This window comes from Pleurodeles waltl, chromosome 4_1 (genome assembly GCF_031143425.1).
Source record: "Pleurodeles waltl isolate 20211129_DDA chromosome 4_1, aPleWal1.hap1.20221129, whole genome shotgun sequence".
Taxonomy (NCBI): domain Eukaryota; kingdom Metazoa; phylum Chordata; class Amphibia; order Caudata; family Salamandridae; genus Pleurodeles; species Pleurodeles waltl.
In genome coordinates this window covers 191,479,902-191,496,541 of record NC_090442.1, presented here as the reverse complement: position 1 = coordinate 191,496,541, position 16,640 = coordinate 191,479,902, and the positions used below count along the sequence as shown (strand labels likewise).

The 16,640-nt window shown below is 44.8% G+C and overlaps 1 protein-coding gene across 2 annotated transcripts in view; it reads left to right on the top strand.

Annotated features, from left to right (window-relative positions):
- The window catches only part of SLC25A18 (solute carrier family 25 member 18), a 187,666-nt gene that overhangs the window by 83,914 nt on the left and 87,112 nt on the right, over positions 1–16,640 (top strand). For both annotated transcript variants that reach the window (XM_069228060.1, XM_069228059.1), the window contains exons 2-3: positions 4,972–5,098; positions 10,955–11,077. In XM_069228060.1, the coding sequence (XP_069084161.1) occupies positions 5,079–5,098; positions 10,955–11,077 (143 nt within the window). In that variant the 5' untranslated portion in view covers positions 4,972–5,078. The remainder of the gene's footprint in view (positions 1–4,971; positions 5,099–10,954; positions 11,078–16,640) is intronic.

The following is a 16,640-nucleotide window of genomic DNA, read 5'->3' as shown; positions in this document are numbered from 1 at the left end:
TAGGTTGTACAGAAAAAGTTTTGAGTTGATCAATTAAGCGGGGGCTGAGAAAAAAGGGAGGGGGCAAAACACAACATCCTCATGCATATTCTTTAGACTTCTTTAGGCAGGGCTACAGTAAAAACTGCTGAACAGAATAATGTCGCAGGAGGCTAGAACTTGGTCCTCAGATTGTGCTTTTTGTGATTTGGTGGAAATTTGTTTAGTAGTTTGTGGAAAATAGGGTTAAAAAATATTTGTATATCTGGATGGTTGGGTCTGTGAGAGGCTTTAGAGACTTTTGTTGGAGTGTCTATTCAGAAATAGAACGTTCTGATTGGCCCAGGGAGTTTCATTCCCCTTGAGCCAAGTCGTTCCCATGAGAGTCAGACTCCTGCTGGAGCGAGCGCTCTGATTTGCTGCTAGCAACATGAGAAAAATGTTTGTGGCAGCCATTACAGGACTTGGAGACTTAGGCGTTCATTATGACCCTGGCGGGCGGTGGTAATTTGGGGAAAGGTACTGCCAACAGGCTGACGGTACCTTTTCCCAAATTATGACATTAGCGGTTTGGCTGAAGCCAAACCACCAATCTACTACTCCATCCGCCAGAGTGGTAACGGCCGCTGGGCTGGAGACTTCGGTCTCCAGCAAGGCGGCTGTCACAATCCCACCCTCGGGATTATGACTCCGCCTACCGCCATGGTTTTCGTGGCGAACGTACCACCACAAAAACCATGGTGGTAGGCACTATCAGTGCCAGGGAATTCCTTCCCTGACACTGATAGGGGTCTCCCTCACCCCCTCCCCCTCCCCAGGGCCTTCTCCTCCCTCCCCCCCTGCCCCCCGCACATTTACACACCCACACGTGCACACATACACAATCATACACACTCGCATACCCACATCCACCCACACATGCACACATACATACCCACACACCGCAACACACACCAACATACATTGTTGCACACACGCATTCACAACACACACGTACACTCACATTCAGTCATTCACACACGCATTCAATGTGACTCACACCCGCATGCACGCATACAAAAACAGACACATACGCCCCCACGCACACACCATCACCCACCCCCCTCTTCTGTCAGAGAACCTGACTTACTTGCTTGCAGGAGGTCCTCCGGCAGGAGACAGGATGCAGCGCTGCTGGCAGCAGCAGCGTCTGCCAGCAAAACACCGCCAGGCTGTATCATTGGCTGGCGGTGGTTTGCTGGCCAGCAGCAGCGCCACCTTACCGCCGTCCGCCGCCATGACCGTCGACGGTATTCCGCCAGCCTTCTGGCGAATTCCGTCTACGGTCATAATGTGGGTGGGCGGCTGGTGACCACGGCGACGGTATGTTGGTGGCCGTCGCCGTGGCGTTAGGCGGCAGTTACCACCAAAGTTGCAATGAGGGCCTTAGTCCCCTGTCCTAAAGGTAAAAGAAAAATAACATAAGGGGCAAGGTAAGGATACCTTAGCTCTCTAGGCCCCTTGGGGGGTACCAAGATTGACAACCCCGGGACAAAACTGGGTGAAAAAACAGTATTTTTTTCTGCGATCTCGCAGGACTCCTGAATCAGCAAAAAACAAAAACAAAATGGCTGTCAGGTCGTAATGTTTAACTAAGGGAGGAGGAGTGATAGCAATACTTTCCTCTGTTACCCTGCGCGCATATCTGTGAGCATGGAAACAGAGGTAACCTCCGCTCACAGAAGCGAGAGCTGTTTGACATTGTTTGTATTTTGTCTCAGGGAGGTGGTGGTCCCTAGGGCTGAGGGTCCTCAACGAACCCCCTACATTTATTTATTAGAGCCTCGGGCGGTGGCGGTCCCCAGGGGTTGGGGGGCGCTCAGCCCCCTGCATATAATGCAATGGTAGCTCCGGGGAGGTGGCGGTCCCCAGGTTTGGGGGGCCCCCTTACTATTTCATGTAAGCCACAGGGAGGTGGCCATCCCTAGGGCTGCTGTGGAATTCCCCCCGGCATTAACTTCATAATTTGCCCCAGGGAGGTGGTGATCGTTCCTCCGGGGCAAGGGCGACCCGAGCGGGACCGCCCGCATCATAAAAATGCCATAGGAGTGGGGCTCCATGTTCCCCCTTTCCTTTATTTTTCATGTGCCCCTGGGACCTGGTCCATCCGGGGGCTTTATTAAAACAAGCGTGGAAGCCTGTGCTTGTTTTTTATTTATTTTTTATTTCTGTTTCAGATTTGCGGCTCCGTCGCAAATTCACTGTAAGATTATTTTTTTTTAAGTGCTTTTTTGCCATGGGGGAAATTCCATCATTGATGGCAAAACTGGGCACATTGAAGGCATGAGTTATACTTACTTCAGGGCAATTATATGACTTTAACCTTTGTTTTTTTAGTGAGTTTATAGAGTTATATACACACACACACACACATAAAACCTGTAGACACAGTAGTGCTAAGGCAAGAATATTGTCATACATCCGTATATTAATGTAACTCGCATCACATAAAAAAATCACAAATCAAGTCAGCATAGCCAATCTAAAATCCTTCCTCAAAAAGCAAACCATCCATATACACTATGTCTTTTTTTATAAATCAACCCTACCGAAATGGTATTTATGTTCCCCTTCTCAGGTGTTTCCCACATCCCCAATCCAGCCATGGCCTGACACCCTACACCCTCTGGTATGTTCCCATGTTTGTGTGGACATGCCAAGTCCCTTAGGAGTAGAACAAGGTCTCAATCTAACACTTTCACATCGTCAAACTGACAAGTTTTTCTTCCGGCTGTCTCCATCTAGATTTCTTACTTAGACTTCAGTTTAGCAATGCAGGACTTTTTCTAATCCATCTTGGTGGAGGCTATGCATTATTGGTGGGCCTCCCACAATCTATGCTGGCATTACTACATTTCCCATCCTACGAGTAGCGCTGTGCAGTGGCGTAGCGTGGAGGGTGCAGGGGGGGGCGGCCGCACCGGGCGCAACATCTGGGGGGGGCGCGCTCGCACTCGCGAGTGCTAAAATCCACGGGTTAGGGGGCGCAAATTACTTGCCTTGCCCCGGGTGCTGACAACCCACGCTACGCCACTGGCGCTGTGGTTATATGAGCCAATAAATCGGACCATTTCACTCCCTTCTTAACCTGTCTCCACTGCTTCCATATGGAAGTGAGAATTGATTTCAAGATAGCTACTATACCTCATAAAGTAATCCACGCCGTCTACAATCCTACATGAATGTCAGACTACAACTCAAAGGCGGTCTGAGGAGCACAAGAAACAGAGGCTGTCTAATTCTAGCTCCTTTCCCGATGAAGTTAGAGTGAGTTCGGATCTCCCACCCTTCTGAAAGGAAATGAAAACTCACCTACTCATAATGTCCTTACCTTATCAACTAGTTATTTTGTGTTTTGTTTCACCTTATCTATGTAGTATCTCCTTGCTTCTCTGGTTTAGTTGTTATCCCTCAACCACTCTGCTACCCTTGTGGCTAGATCCATGTAGATGTGGAAATACCTAAAATAAATAAAAAAATTAATTAATGTATCTAATGCCTTTTAGATGTGGCACTGAGTGTATATCAATTCAGGAACCACAGGATAAATTGCTTTTGAAAAACTGGCATCTGATAAAGAAGTAGAAAGAAGTCAATGCCAACTTTAATTCAAGAGGACACGGTGTCCCCGGGTACGGTGTGTTACGCCATTGAACCTGTCAGGTGAGCTTGCTGCTGTGACATCAGTGATGTCAGAAAAGTCTGTAGAAGGTCAGCGTGGTGGACAGAATGACGAGCAGTTAATTGAAAATTACCAGCAAACAAGCAGCCGTTGGGCAAGAGATCGTGTTGCAACAAGTAGAGCTGGTAGTTCAGGGTCTGATGAGGTCAGAAGTGGAGCGTGGCTTTCATCAAACTTGTTGGCTGGCTTCACTGGTCACGAGGAGTCTTCAGCCAGGTTTGGCCGGGGTGTTCCAGTTCACATTTTGTTTGATCACCAGTAGAAAAGCACATGGTACTAGAGCGGTTTATTAAATAGGTGTGTAGAGATTTGGTCTCTCGTTTAAACTGTTGGCAGCCCCTACTTGCAGCTTAGCTGGGTGTTCGGAGCTCTCTTTTAGGAATCTTAAAGTTTCAGTGTCGGTCTGTAGAACTATTGGCCAAAACCGTGAGTGGTTGATACTGTGAACAGCGGCGACTAAAGCATCTCACCATAGGCCCCAGTCAAAGAAGGTGTGACAAGCCTCTAGGACACTAGATGTATTTATTAGATATAAAAACATCTCGAAGCGTGGCTGCTGTGAATTTGTTTAATAGTGGTTCTTTTGCTGTATGGGCAGTGAAGTATAGCATATGGGTCTTCATCTATGTTTGCGTGCCAAAGGCACCATCCTCAGTAGCCTCAAGAGTAGAGGTGTGGGGTATATGTTGTTGTCCAAACTTGTACTTTGACGGAGAATGGCTTAGAGTTTGAAAAGCAGTTTGAATCTCATCGGATCGGTACTTCAGTGCTCAGTGACACTTTTTGTTATGTAGTGTCCCTTGTGACCAGTCAGCCGCAGGGTTTGATGGGCCGCTCACCCTTCATTTAGCCTCTGTCTTTGATGGTGACTCGAGGCATTAACAGTGGGGTCTCCCAACGCAGACTGTTCATCTGATACCTGTATTGCGTGCATGTTTAGTCAATTACACACACTAGGCAGATACTGTTCATTTTATCACTCACACAGCCGTACATACAAGGGTGTTTAGTAGCTCACTGCAGTTTTACTCTGAATTAGGTTTACATCACTTGTAGTTTATGGTACACTGTGCTTCCTTTTGCCTAATGTGTTTGAGTGGAGATAGTGGGGCTATGTTAAGGCTGCATACCACTACCCCATTTTGTTTGTTTATAATTTTAACCACAACATTACTTAACTTGCACCTTGTATGGATATATAACGTCACAATCACAAACAAATTTTGTGTTAACAAGGAAGTTTCTTGATGATCTGTTCTTCTGTCCCTTAGTTGACGGGTGTACTTTGGAGGAGAAACCACTGGTTCCAGGACGCACCTGGGCTTCTGTCAAAGAGAAGGACACGTTGAGCATCTCTACGTAGAGGCCTGCAGCAATCATGGGGGACAAGAAGATCAGGTTAGTAACTGTAGCTTTGTCGCTACCTGCAAAAAACGGTGACCTCAGGTTAACCTACTCCTACTTTTTTGGGGCACAGAGGCAGTCGGATCAACATTTCAATTATGGTATTCTTTGTGACTTACCACCAGCAGTTGGCACTCACACTGCTCCACTGGTCCCTTGCACTCAGGGCCAGATGTATCATGTTATCCAACAGCGATTACTCAATTGCGATTTTATTTTTTTGCGAATCGCAATTAAGTAATCGCTATTGGAATGTATGAAACTCCAGGAGTTCCATACTGCGATTCGCAAGGGCTCGCAAATGGACCTAACTCATTAATATTCATGAGGTAGGTCGCAATTTGCGAGCCATTGTGAATGGCTACAATCACAGGGACGGTGGCCTGCTGGGCTCAGCAGACCACCATGTCTGTGATTGCTTTTCAATAAAGCAATCTTTTTTTTTTAAATGCAGCCCGTTTTCCTTAAAGGAGAACGGGATGCATTTAAAAATGAAAAGTTTTCTTTTCATTTTTTAAGAGTAGGAGGTGGCTCTTAAAAAAAATGTTTTCGCGTGCATTCACAAAGGGGAAGCCTTTGCGAATGGGTTCCCACCTACTCGAAGTAGGTGGTAACTGCAATTGTTTTGTGACCGCATTCACGGTCACAAAACAATCCTACATACCTCTGCGAGTCAGTATTAGGAAGGGACGCCCTTGACACACCCCTTCCTAATACCGAATCGATATGTAGTCGCAAATCCAATTTGCGATTTGGTAACAAGTTACTGAATCGCAAATAGGACTTGTTATATACCAAAATGCATTTTTGTTGGGCCATTTGCGATTGCAAAAAGGTTTGATACATCTGGCCCTCAGACTTCACACAGCTCCAGGGACTGCATGAGAAGCCCTGCTGTACCGAAATAAGTGCCACCCCCCAGGAAATGCAGAAGCTTGTTTGAAAAGTTAAAAGTCTCTCTTTCTCTTGCTTTCTCTTTCTGGTTTATTTTTATTAACTCTCCATTACAACCTAGTGGTTACTGTTCATGGACACTTGTATTCTGAACCAATTGTACTTTATTGCTCTCAATGTGAAGAACGAGGTTGTCAGATGGATAATTGTCCTCCCGCCCGATGTAGCATTGTCACAAGACCGCATTAGTGTTTGTAGTAGCGTTGTTTTCTCTGGTAGACTATTGCAACACACTATACAAAGGTCAGCGAAAAGAGAACATTTCAGAACTTCAAAGAATCTAAAATCGTGATTTGATTATTTCGATTTGATTGTAACTCGATTGAGCTGTAATTTTAGACCGACTCCTTATTAAAGTGAGAGCACCATTCACTGTCCTATTACTGGCTTCACGCTTGACTACTAAAGTAACATGTATCATGGCCGTCTACTAAGGCCCTTCCTGTTGATTGCCTTGACGCTTCTAGCAATCCACCCAACAGATAGGGCAGTTTTGCCGCAGATCTCACTTGTCCAAGGTTCTTCATTATTGAAGTTACTTCCAAGTCTGAGTCAGATTTTTTAAGTTTCAGCTTAACTCTTCCATTTCTCTTTTACTTAGGAATGTGTCATATTTCACTTGCTGTTGCCTTCAGCAGAGCTTCCATTTGTCATTACCTCCCTTTGAATAATCACAGACTTAAGACTGTTCTTAACCTTTTGTGAGTGACGCCCACTGAGGATCTTCATCCTTTATCTCCACTCCTATATTGAGGCTTAGCATCACCCTCGCAACAAAACAGCATATTACAGACAGCCTTATCATGCACGTTTCCTATATGTAACACCATTTGCACAGATAACTCCTGCCTCTCCCTGGCACTCCAAGGTGTCTTGATGACGGCTGAATGTTGGCTGATTTTGTTCTTTAAAAATTATAAGAAAATTAAATTTGTAAGGATCACATGACTTTAGATTTGTCTAATATTAGGACTTCGTGAGGACTAGATGTACGTCAGATTTGCCTTAACATGTAAACCACAGAAGCGTAAGAGGGTCTCCTCTCATTTTATATCACCATAGATCCTTTCCTGTTCCGGTGTCTGACCGCGCTCTTGTAGGGCGATATCATGTCTTGGCTCTACGCAATCTACTTGGCCTACTGGCCCTCCCAAGGCGTGAATATCTCTTCTTCCAGCCCTCAAAATACTATCTGCCTTGCCTCTTTTAAGATGCTCAAAAGCCTCCCATTTAAGCGTCACTTTGGCCAACACATTGATTATTTTATGTATTTAATGTTATTTCTGCAAAGGCCCGCATTGCTGTAACTCTCTTCCATCCCTGGGATTCATTGATTTGTTTAATTCCATTGTTTTGTCCTGTCTGCGTTGATGCTTATTGCTTGTTCAAGATGAGCGTGAAGCGCTCTTACGCACTTTGACCATGTCCGCGCTATATAAAAATGCACCTAAATACTATAAAGTTAAATATATTTGTTAGGAGGGACAGCTATAGAAAGCCTGCCGTCCCCAAACATGAAACCAAAGAAATGAACACAAACCCTGGGACAAACCCCCCTGCGTATTCGGTTCATTTCTGATTTGTTTTTTAATAACAAACTCTGACAAGTTTGTTTTTGGAGAACAAAAAACTCTTCTGAACAGATTAATTATGTATGGCACCCGCCCAGCAGAGTTTTAGTACCTTCAATAATGCCAATGTGACTGTAGGTCTGCTGAGGACATGAAGATCACCTTTCTACCAGGGCAGTGGAGTACAACCCTCTGCTGCTCTGACAGACTGACTGACTGCCCAGCTGCCATATTGGAAAGGACACTCAGTCTCTGTGCTTCTGCTGAGGACGGGCTCGCCGCCCCATTAACTCTTAAGACCTGTTACCCCGGTGCTACCTCGTTCTTGCACCAAGTCATTGGGAATATCTGGACTCCCAAGGCTCCTCCACACAAAATGTATTTTCCGTTGTTACATTTCTTTCTGTTTCTTCCCAGTGGATGTAGCAAAAATGCAGTTTGATGCCTCAGGTACACATTAGATATTATTTTACTGGAAACCAGTGAGTTGCTGTTACATATTGCCCTGTTTGCAACTGACACATGCATAGTGCAAGCAGTGCTCCACTGTGCAATACTGAGAAAACAAGCATTGGGAAGTCCCGCCTATGGGTGAGCTTTGGCAGTCATGGGAGGGTGGAGAACGGAAGGGTGGGTGTTGGTGGAGAACGAGGTTGAAAAAAGTGCTATGAAGCGACCAGCGCTGGCCTCGTCGTTGCGTTTTTTTTTTTCTGTCTGTTGGGAGGGTGGGAGAAGACTCAGGCACGGGTCAGGGGGTAAAAGATACAGGGACTGAGTTGGTGGGAGACAGAGAAATAACAGGGACAGGAAGAAACAGTGACAGGTGGGTGGGAGGCGAAGAACCAACAGAGCGAGGGAGTTGAGAGGGGGAGAAGATTTTTACCTCAATCTCCGCGCCAGCAGCAGAAGGACCGTAATAAATCAGAAGCAATCAGTACACTCTTGGTGCACCTGCAGAAAGAAGAGGAGCCCACAAATAGTAAACAGTGGGCGGGCTAGAAGCCCCTTATTGAAGACAATATCTCTCACAAGTGAGAGGGTATGCACTAGTGCACGAGCTCACAGAGGCAACACCAAAAAATGTATTACCATGTCATTTTATAGCTCTGTTTATTGTTTAAAAAAAGTAATAGTTGGGCATTGTGAAGATCCTGAAGAATGATATTGTATTTTTTTTTTCTCCTCGCTAAACAGTGGGTGCACATTGTCAGTTTAGATAATAATGTTTCAGCATCTTCACTTCTTTGCCAAAGCTTGGAGGGCATTCACACCAAACCTTTTTACCTCTTTGGTCACAGGTCTGTAGTACCTTTGGAGTGCAGAAGTCGAGATTTCTAGAGGTGATGAGTGGCTAATCCAAAAGAGTCAGACTGGGCATTCTGCTAAGCGGAGTTATGTTCATTGCAAAATATGTCAGTTTACCAGCATGTATGCCACACAATGCTCCTTTTCTATGGCTCAGTTCGTCCCCCGACGGAGTCAGAGTACCATGAGTGTAATTTAAAACCAGTGCCTTATGTTGGCACGAGTATAGCGTTTTGGAAAAGCCTCAGGTGAGCCAGGGCAGAACAGGGCTGTGGTGGCTATTTGTAAATGTTTGGTAGATCCTGGCCTTTAGTTTGTTCAATATGTCCAGTGAATAACAACTTGCGTAGAGGAAGACATTATTGTGAGTGGGGAAAGCCATTAAGAGTTGTAGAATCTTCCAGGAACTTTGCATTTTGGCTAGTGGCTGAGTGTCAGAGAATTGGAAACTGCTGTACAGCTTCATGATTTTGCATTGCTTAAAGCCTGGCCAAAAAGGCTTCATCAACAGCAGGCAGGGCAGCCAGCTGTAGCTGTGGAAGGTCTCGAACACAAGGCTTTGAATGAGGAAAGCACCATAGCAGCCCAAGGCATAGGTACTAATAAGACATGGGTTGGGAGTATGTAATCACGACTGGACTGTACCAAAAGGCGTTGGGAGCTTAGCAGGGTGAAAGAGAACCATCCATATACATAGTGGGAGATCACCTGGAAGTGATTTAACATACTCACAAAAGGACCAGCTAAGAGATTCTTTCAGCCTCTGCTTTTTTGGAGGACTAATTTTCCACGGATAAATGGCTAGTAGCTTGGATATGAGATGGAGTAGTTAGTTAATCCTTCGCTGATCAGCAGAGAATTATTTATCTTCTGGCAAAATTCAATTTCATGACCGCATGATCTGACTGTGCCTTCTCTGCATCAAGATTTAAAGCAGTTGCTCACAAAAGATCTGTGAAATTTGTTTTTAGAATGAATTTAGCAGATTTTCTGCGTTAAAAACGAGTTCAGTTCTGGAAACTCATTTAACTACAGCCCTTCTCTTAGTATACTGTGTGTGTGTGTGTGTGTGTATATAAATATATATGTATGTTGTTCTTTGCCACCTTTGGGCTGTGATTTTGGATGCTACGCAGCATTGGCGAAACTCATTGTCAAAGCTGATAGGTCATTAAGGTAATTTGCTTTGCAAATGATTGTTGTATGTTGCATGTACATACCCAGACCTCTTTCACTGACTTACAGAGGTGGTGTTTAACATTTAAACACAGACATTTACAGACAATTAGTTCTCTCCATCCTTAAATAGCTGTATTTTGCTTTCAAATTAAGACTCAGTTCTGTATTTCTGTTCATCTGGAAAGTTCAGTGGGTGTTTTCTAATTTTGGTAAAAAAGCATTCCCAAAAGAAATAGCACAGGTGAGTATACACAAGTTCCACAATAACATAACGACCCTAAAATGTAAAGGGGCCACCTGGTAAATGGTATATGATATATGATGGTAAATGGTATATGATTTACAACTCAAGTAGAAGTCATTGAACAAAAGGATCTTCCACGACCCTTACTGTTGGTGATTGCTGATGATGTAATAGTGGGTTAAAAGAAAAAAGTTTCACTTATGTCGGATGGCCTCTGTAAACTAGGAATGCAATTATAGGCGCATCACACTGTAACACTAAGTTGATGTGTGCAGTGTTTTGCCTTATGCAGAAATTGGATCCACTTGGGCCTACAAACCGTTTTTTCAGTTTTTCCACAAATCAGTACATTTCAATCATTGATCAAAAGCAATGTGTTTTTCCACTGTATTGAACACCAAACACCCTGTCAGCATCATCCATACAGTATCCACGTATACAAAGATATATACGGTATGCAGAAAATTAAGTTTAGGAAAATGGAAAAATGAGGTTTGATTAAAAAAAAGTATGACAGGAAATGCGCAGACTTGTTAAGTTTTGCTTATTCTAATTACACTACTAATGCTACTCCTCATTATTTTGTGTCTGTTGTAGTTTGACAGCAAAGTTGATCAATGGCGGCATAGCTGGGCTTGTGGGCGTGACATGCGTGTTTCCCATTGACCTGGCCAAAACGCGTCTCCAGAACCAACAGGGCCGAATGATCTACACTGGAATGTAAGTATTTGGAGGAAAAAGTACATTTATCCCGGAGCAGAATTTTATGCATTACTCCACAGTAGAACTGCATGTTCACCTGCCCACAATGAGAATACTAGTGTCATTTTACGCATGTTTTTTAATTTTTTTTACTAATGGCCAGTCCATCCATAGAGTGGCTCCTGCTGTGAAAGGTCCTTGGACTAGTTCAAACCAAGCACATTCGTCGATGTGTGACCTCTTTTTGAAACATCCATGCCAGAGCTATATCGATGCAGACATTTTATTTCTTAATCATTTTTAATTTGTGACATTATAATTTAATGCAGAATAAACTCAAAATGAGCAGTACAACCACATCTAATGTCTCATGCAGTTCAAGAATATATGGCCGTTTGATATGTTTTTATTCTTACAACTAAGGCATGTTATAATATTGGATATAGGCGGCTAGCATAATGAGATGCCTGGTGCACAGTTGAATGGGAGAGTGGTACTGGGTCTCAAGGTGTAAACATTCCACTCTGCTAACATCTCCCTTAATAGATGCAGCCTTCACGCCCTTCTGCTAGTGCCGCCACTGACATCCTCGTTTTCTCCATCCTGTCTGCCCTACCCTGACCAATGTATGTCCTTCCACTCCCTCCTCACCTGAGCACAAACCCATTCTCATATCATTCAGTGCCCCTTCTGCTCCTACACGCTTAGGCCTTTATATCTTTACATTACGGGCAGTTACCTTTAACAATCTTTGTCATTCCTAATGTTACTATTAGTATGACATTGTACAGCCTTTCCGTAGCAGCAGTGTGACTGTAAACATTTCCATCACAGCCCAGGATCTGATTTGGTTTTATGGTGGTGTAGGGTTAGTACTGTTAATATGTCAGTCTTACATCTTGAGGGTGGCTCTTCAAGGTTGAGGTAGAATCCACTTAGGTAGAGAAGGACGATATCTTTATTTACATGCTAGGGTTTTAGTTGCAACAGCAGGTATATAGCTTCATAGCCTAGGTCATCTAGGCGCAAACTAGACTAAGACTAGGGCATCTTTACTCCCTCGTGTTTAACTGTTCGCAGATCAAGATTATCTACTTCCTGTTCTAATTGTCCCTTATTACTTCACCCTTCACTCTGCCTTCTTCTGTCCTCCAGATACCCCTTCCCCTCTCCATCTGTCAGCAAATAAGGAATAACAGTTGACCTCTAACAGGAGTCAGGCACCCTCCATCATAACCACTAGTTCTGCCAGCAAGTACATTTTTATGAATATTCACCCTTATTTACTCTTTCACTCAGCCAGATTCCCTCTCACTATGCTCTAAATAATTGAGCTGGAATACTACCAACAGTCTCTTGATGTAGGACTTAACCGTGTCAAAATGATCAACTTTTCCTCCCATACCTTCTTCAACTCCCTGTATACACATTCACTTCCCATGACCACCTCTTGGCCAACTGGACATACTACACAATCCTCTTCCTGGCGTTTAAAGCCATACATGATACCTGACTTCCCTCCTTCTCTCAAAATCTTTCCTGCTATGTCCCCACTTGAACTGTGTTCTCTGCTAACCTGCTGCCCCTACTGCCTGCAAGTCTCTGTGCCATATCCATATTCAGATGTGTTGAACTTCTCCCTCCTCTCCACTAGAATATAATTCCCTAGTGAACGTAAAATTCTATTTTTTATGTAAAATCTTTTTTCCTCATTTCCTAGCAAACCATAAAGTCTCACCTCTCCAGAGTTTAGGCCCAGCACGAACAACTCCCTCTGATTATAATGAAGAGGAAATGGTGGCTGGGTAACTTTGGCAAACACGCACTTAATAACAGAATTACACATACAATATTGAATATTTCACTGGGTGCTCAAAAGAAGACAAAAAGCCAGCGAGTTTTCTTCAGAAGGACAATATTCATGACTATAAACAACAATTGTAGGAAAGTCACGTTTTTTGGCACGGTTACCCCCACTTTTTGCCTCTCTCTCAGTATGATTAAACTGTTTTCACTGAGATGCTGGTAACCAGGACCCCAGTAATTGTGCTCTCTCTTTGAGAGTTGGTTGCCCTGATATCTTTTTGCACCCCACAGTTGGCATACTGTTGTACCCCTTTTTGTTCCTCGTATATGGCACTCAGTTACCCAGGGCATTAGTACACCAGGGGACCCTCATGGGCTTCAGCTTGTATTATGCATCCCATGAGAGCCCATGCAAACTCTGTCTGCAGGCCTGCATTGCAGCCTGCGTGAAAATGTGCATTCACCCTTTCACTGCTGGTCACTGCACCAGGTCACTGTAAGTCACCCCTATGGCAGTCCCCTTTAGCCCAAAGGGCAGGGCGCAGGTCCCTGTGTGTGAGGGCACCCCTGCAAGAGCAGAGGAGCCCCTACGACCTCAAGTTCCATTTCACTGGACTTCATGAGTGCAGGGAAGCCATTTTGGCCACAGGTCACTACCGGTGATCTAGCTACATAATGCTAGCTCTGAACTTAGGCATGTTTGGTATAAAAAATGTCAGAATCATACCCCAATACCAGTGCCAGTATTGGTGGGATGATTCCAGGCACTCTAGGGGCTCCTTATGGGAACTCCCAGTATTGCTCCTACCAGTCTTCCAGGGTTGGCGGACAGCCCACACTGCTGCCACCCCTCAGACAGGGTTCTGCCCTCCTGTTGCTTGACCAGCTCAAGCAGGGAAAGGCAGAACACAGGATTTCTTGTGGGAGAGGGGATGCAACACCCTCTCCTTTGGAAATAGGTGTTACAAGGCTGGGGAGAGGTAGCTCCCCAAGCCACTGGTTTGCTGTGAAAGGCACGTTTGGTGCCCTCCTTGTAAAAAAAAGTTTGCACCAGTCGATGGACTCCTGGTCCCTGCTCTGGTGCAAAACTGGACAAAGGAAAGGGGAGTGACCACTCCCCTGCCCAAAACCACCCAAGGGATGGTGCCCAGAGCTCCTCCAGGTGGCCACTCGATTCTGCCATCTTGAAACAAGATGTGTAGAGGCCCCTGGGAGCATCTGAGTGGCCAGGTCAGGCAGGTGACATCAGTGACCCCCTCTGATAGGTGGTCACCGTGCAAAGTGACCAAACCTCTTAGGGCTATTTAGGGATTCCCTTGTGGGTTTGTCCCCAGATTCGGCATGCAAGACTCCTCCAGGACTCCTCTGCATTGACTTCTTCTGCTCCTGGCCACCAGAACTGCGACTGGACACTTCAGAAACCGAACAAGACTGCAGCTCCCTAGACGACCCCGCCTTGCAACATTGTTTCCCCAGCTCCTTCAGTAACTGCAACATTTCCAGGGCTGTGCATCCTCTGAGGCCGGCAAGACTTCAGCTGCACCAAGAAGCAAGAAGGAGTCACTCCGCTGCATCTGCAGTCACCTAAGGCAACAACGTCTGGCTGCATGGATCTGCTTTCCTCTGGAACTGCGTGGATCCTGCAACACAGGTGATGTTCCCGAGTTGTCCTCTTGGTCCAACTTGGGAGATGGTGACTTCTTGCCTTTCCTTGTAGGACGGAATCCGTGTGCACAGCGGCTCTTGCAACAACCAATGCTTGTTGACTCCTCCTCCGAGGGATCTTCAGGCTCCAAGTAGCCTTGGCCTCCAGCACTTCATCTTTGCAAGGACAGTCTCTCCTTTGCTGCTCCAGCAGCGTGGGACTCCTCTCCATGTCTGGTGACTGGGCCTCAATGCAACCTACTGTGCCTGCTGCCAGTGGGATGCCAGTGGGGGCTGCGATTGCTTCTGCTGGCTCTCCCAACTGCTGAGGGTCAGCCGGACTCCCCTCTAAGGGTCGAGTCCCCAGGGCCTTGCTGGTCCTCTTCAGCTCTGTAACTCCTCTTCTGCCCTGGTTTCCATTTGCCAAGGCCTGTTGGTGGTCTTCCTGACTGCTGACCTCTCCGCAATCCGGCGACCGGCATGTGACATCTTCTGCACATCTCTGGGGACTCCACTGCAGCTCCTGAACTCCGCAGCTGGTCTTCATCCTCCTTTGTTGACACAGATCTTCCCCGCTTGGACACTAAGTCGGGGACTGGACTCTGTCCCCTTCTTTAGCAGGTCCTTTTCTTCCAGAATCCAGCTTTGGGTTCCTCTGGTTTGGTCCTATTCTTGCAAAGTTCATTTTCTAAGTCTCCTTGTTAGTCTGTGGGAAAACCAGGTAGCTTAACTCTGCTGTCCTGGTCGCTGGGGGTCATCTAAGTACTGACCTCTTTGGGTCCGAGTTCTTCTAGTTCCTACTAGCTACTCCACATCCTTGGGTGTGGGACCTGATTTTGCACTCCACCATTTTAGTATATGGTTTGGCCCCCCCTAGGGCCCGAGCTATTGTAAAATATTTTTTGTCAGTGCTTCTTGTTCCTATATGCTAATTCCTAATACTGATTGTGTGTATATGTTGTGTGCTTACTTTCAGTTGGGGCTGTCTATAAGTAATGTACTTTAGTGTTAATATAACAAAGTACCTTTATTTTTGTAACACTGTGTGGTTCCTTTCATATATGATAAGGTGCTGTGAGACTAGTGTGGTATTGCAAGTGCTTTACACTCCTCCTAGATAAGTCTTGGCTGCTCATCCACAGCTACCCATAGAGCGCCTTGGCTTCCTAGACCTTGTTAATAACTAATAAGGGGTTGCCTGGACCTGGTATAAGATGTAAACACCACAGGTTTCCTCCACACACTAGGCCAGCTTCCTACAACAATCTCAGGCACTTTAACAATAGTCAAAATCCACTCCTCTATGTTGTCTTCGTGTTCATTTATTCACAAATCCCGGTCAACATCGACATATCTTCCTAGCCAACATGTGTTTCGTCTCAGAATGGGTATATTCCACTTGACTTCATCAGGGCTAGTTATATAGTACAATTACAAACTATGTAACATGCCTCCACCATATTTTCAGTGACCAGTCATAAAGTATAAAGATAAATTAAAGTAAAAGAGAGCAAGTAAAATATAAGGTTTCCCTTTAAGAAATACACATAGAATTCATAATCCATAGTAATATAAATTAACAGTATTATGTATTGTGTGACACACCAAATATTTTGGCACCCTCAAAACAAATCTTTTAAATTATAAAGTAGACTGTAACCAATGCACCTTGTGTGAAGTGTGGATAAACATACCAAATATAGATCTCACCTGAAAAAGGGTAATATATGCCCTATATCTCAAAGGTAAATGTACTCCATAGTGTAATGACTAAAATCAATAAAAAAAAACTACTTGGGATCAAATATTCTTAACTAATATCTTACACAGAGATCATCATGCTTCACTGAAATAGATCACTAATGCTAATTGTGCACCTAGACAGAGCCGGCAAACATGTCACTGTTAAACTGGTAAAGTTTACAAAGTTTATATTCCAACCACGTAGTCAAACAAAGCACCTACAGAAACTTCCCCCAAAAAAGCCAGTAGCCAACTCATAAAGTAGAAGAACCAAGTACATATTTATTCTCACCAGTTCGTAGTGGGAAGTAGGTCTGTGTCGTATAAAATAATATGCCTAACAGCTATGAAGCTATCACATCCACAGGGAAATAAAATGCTTCAAAGG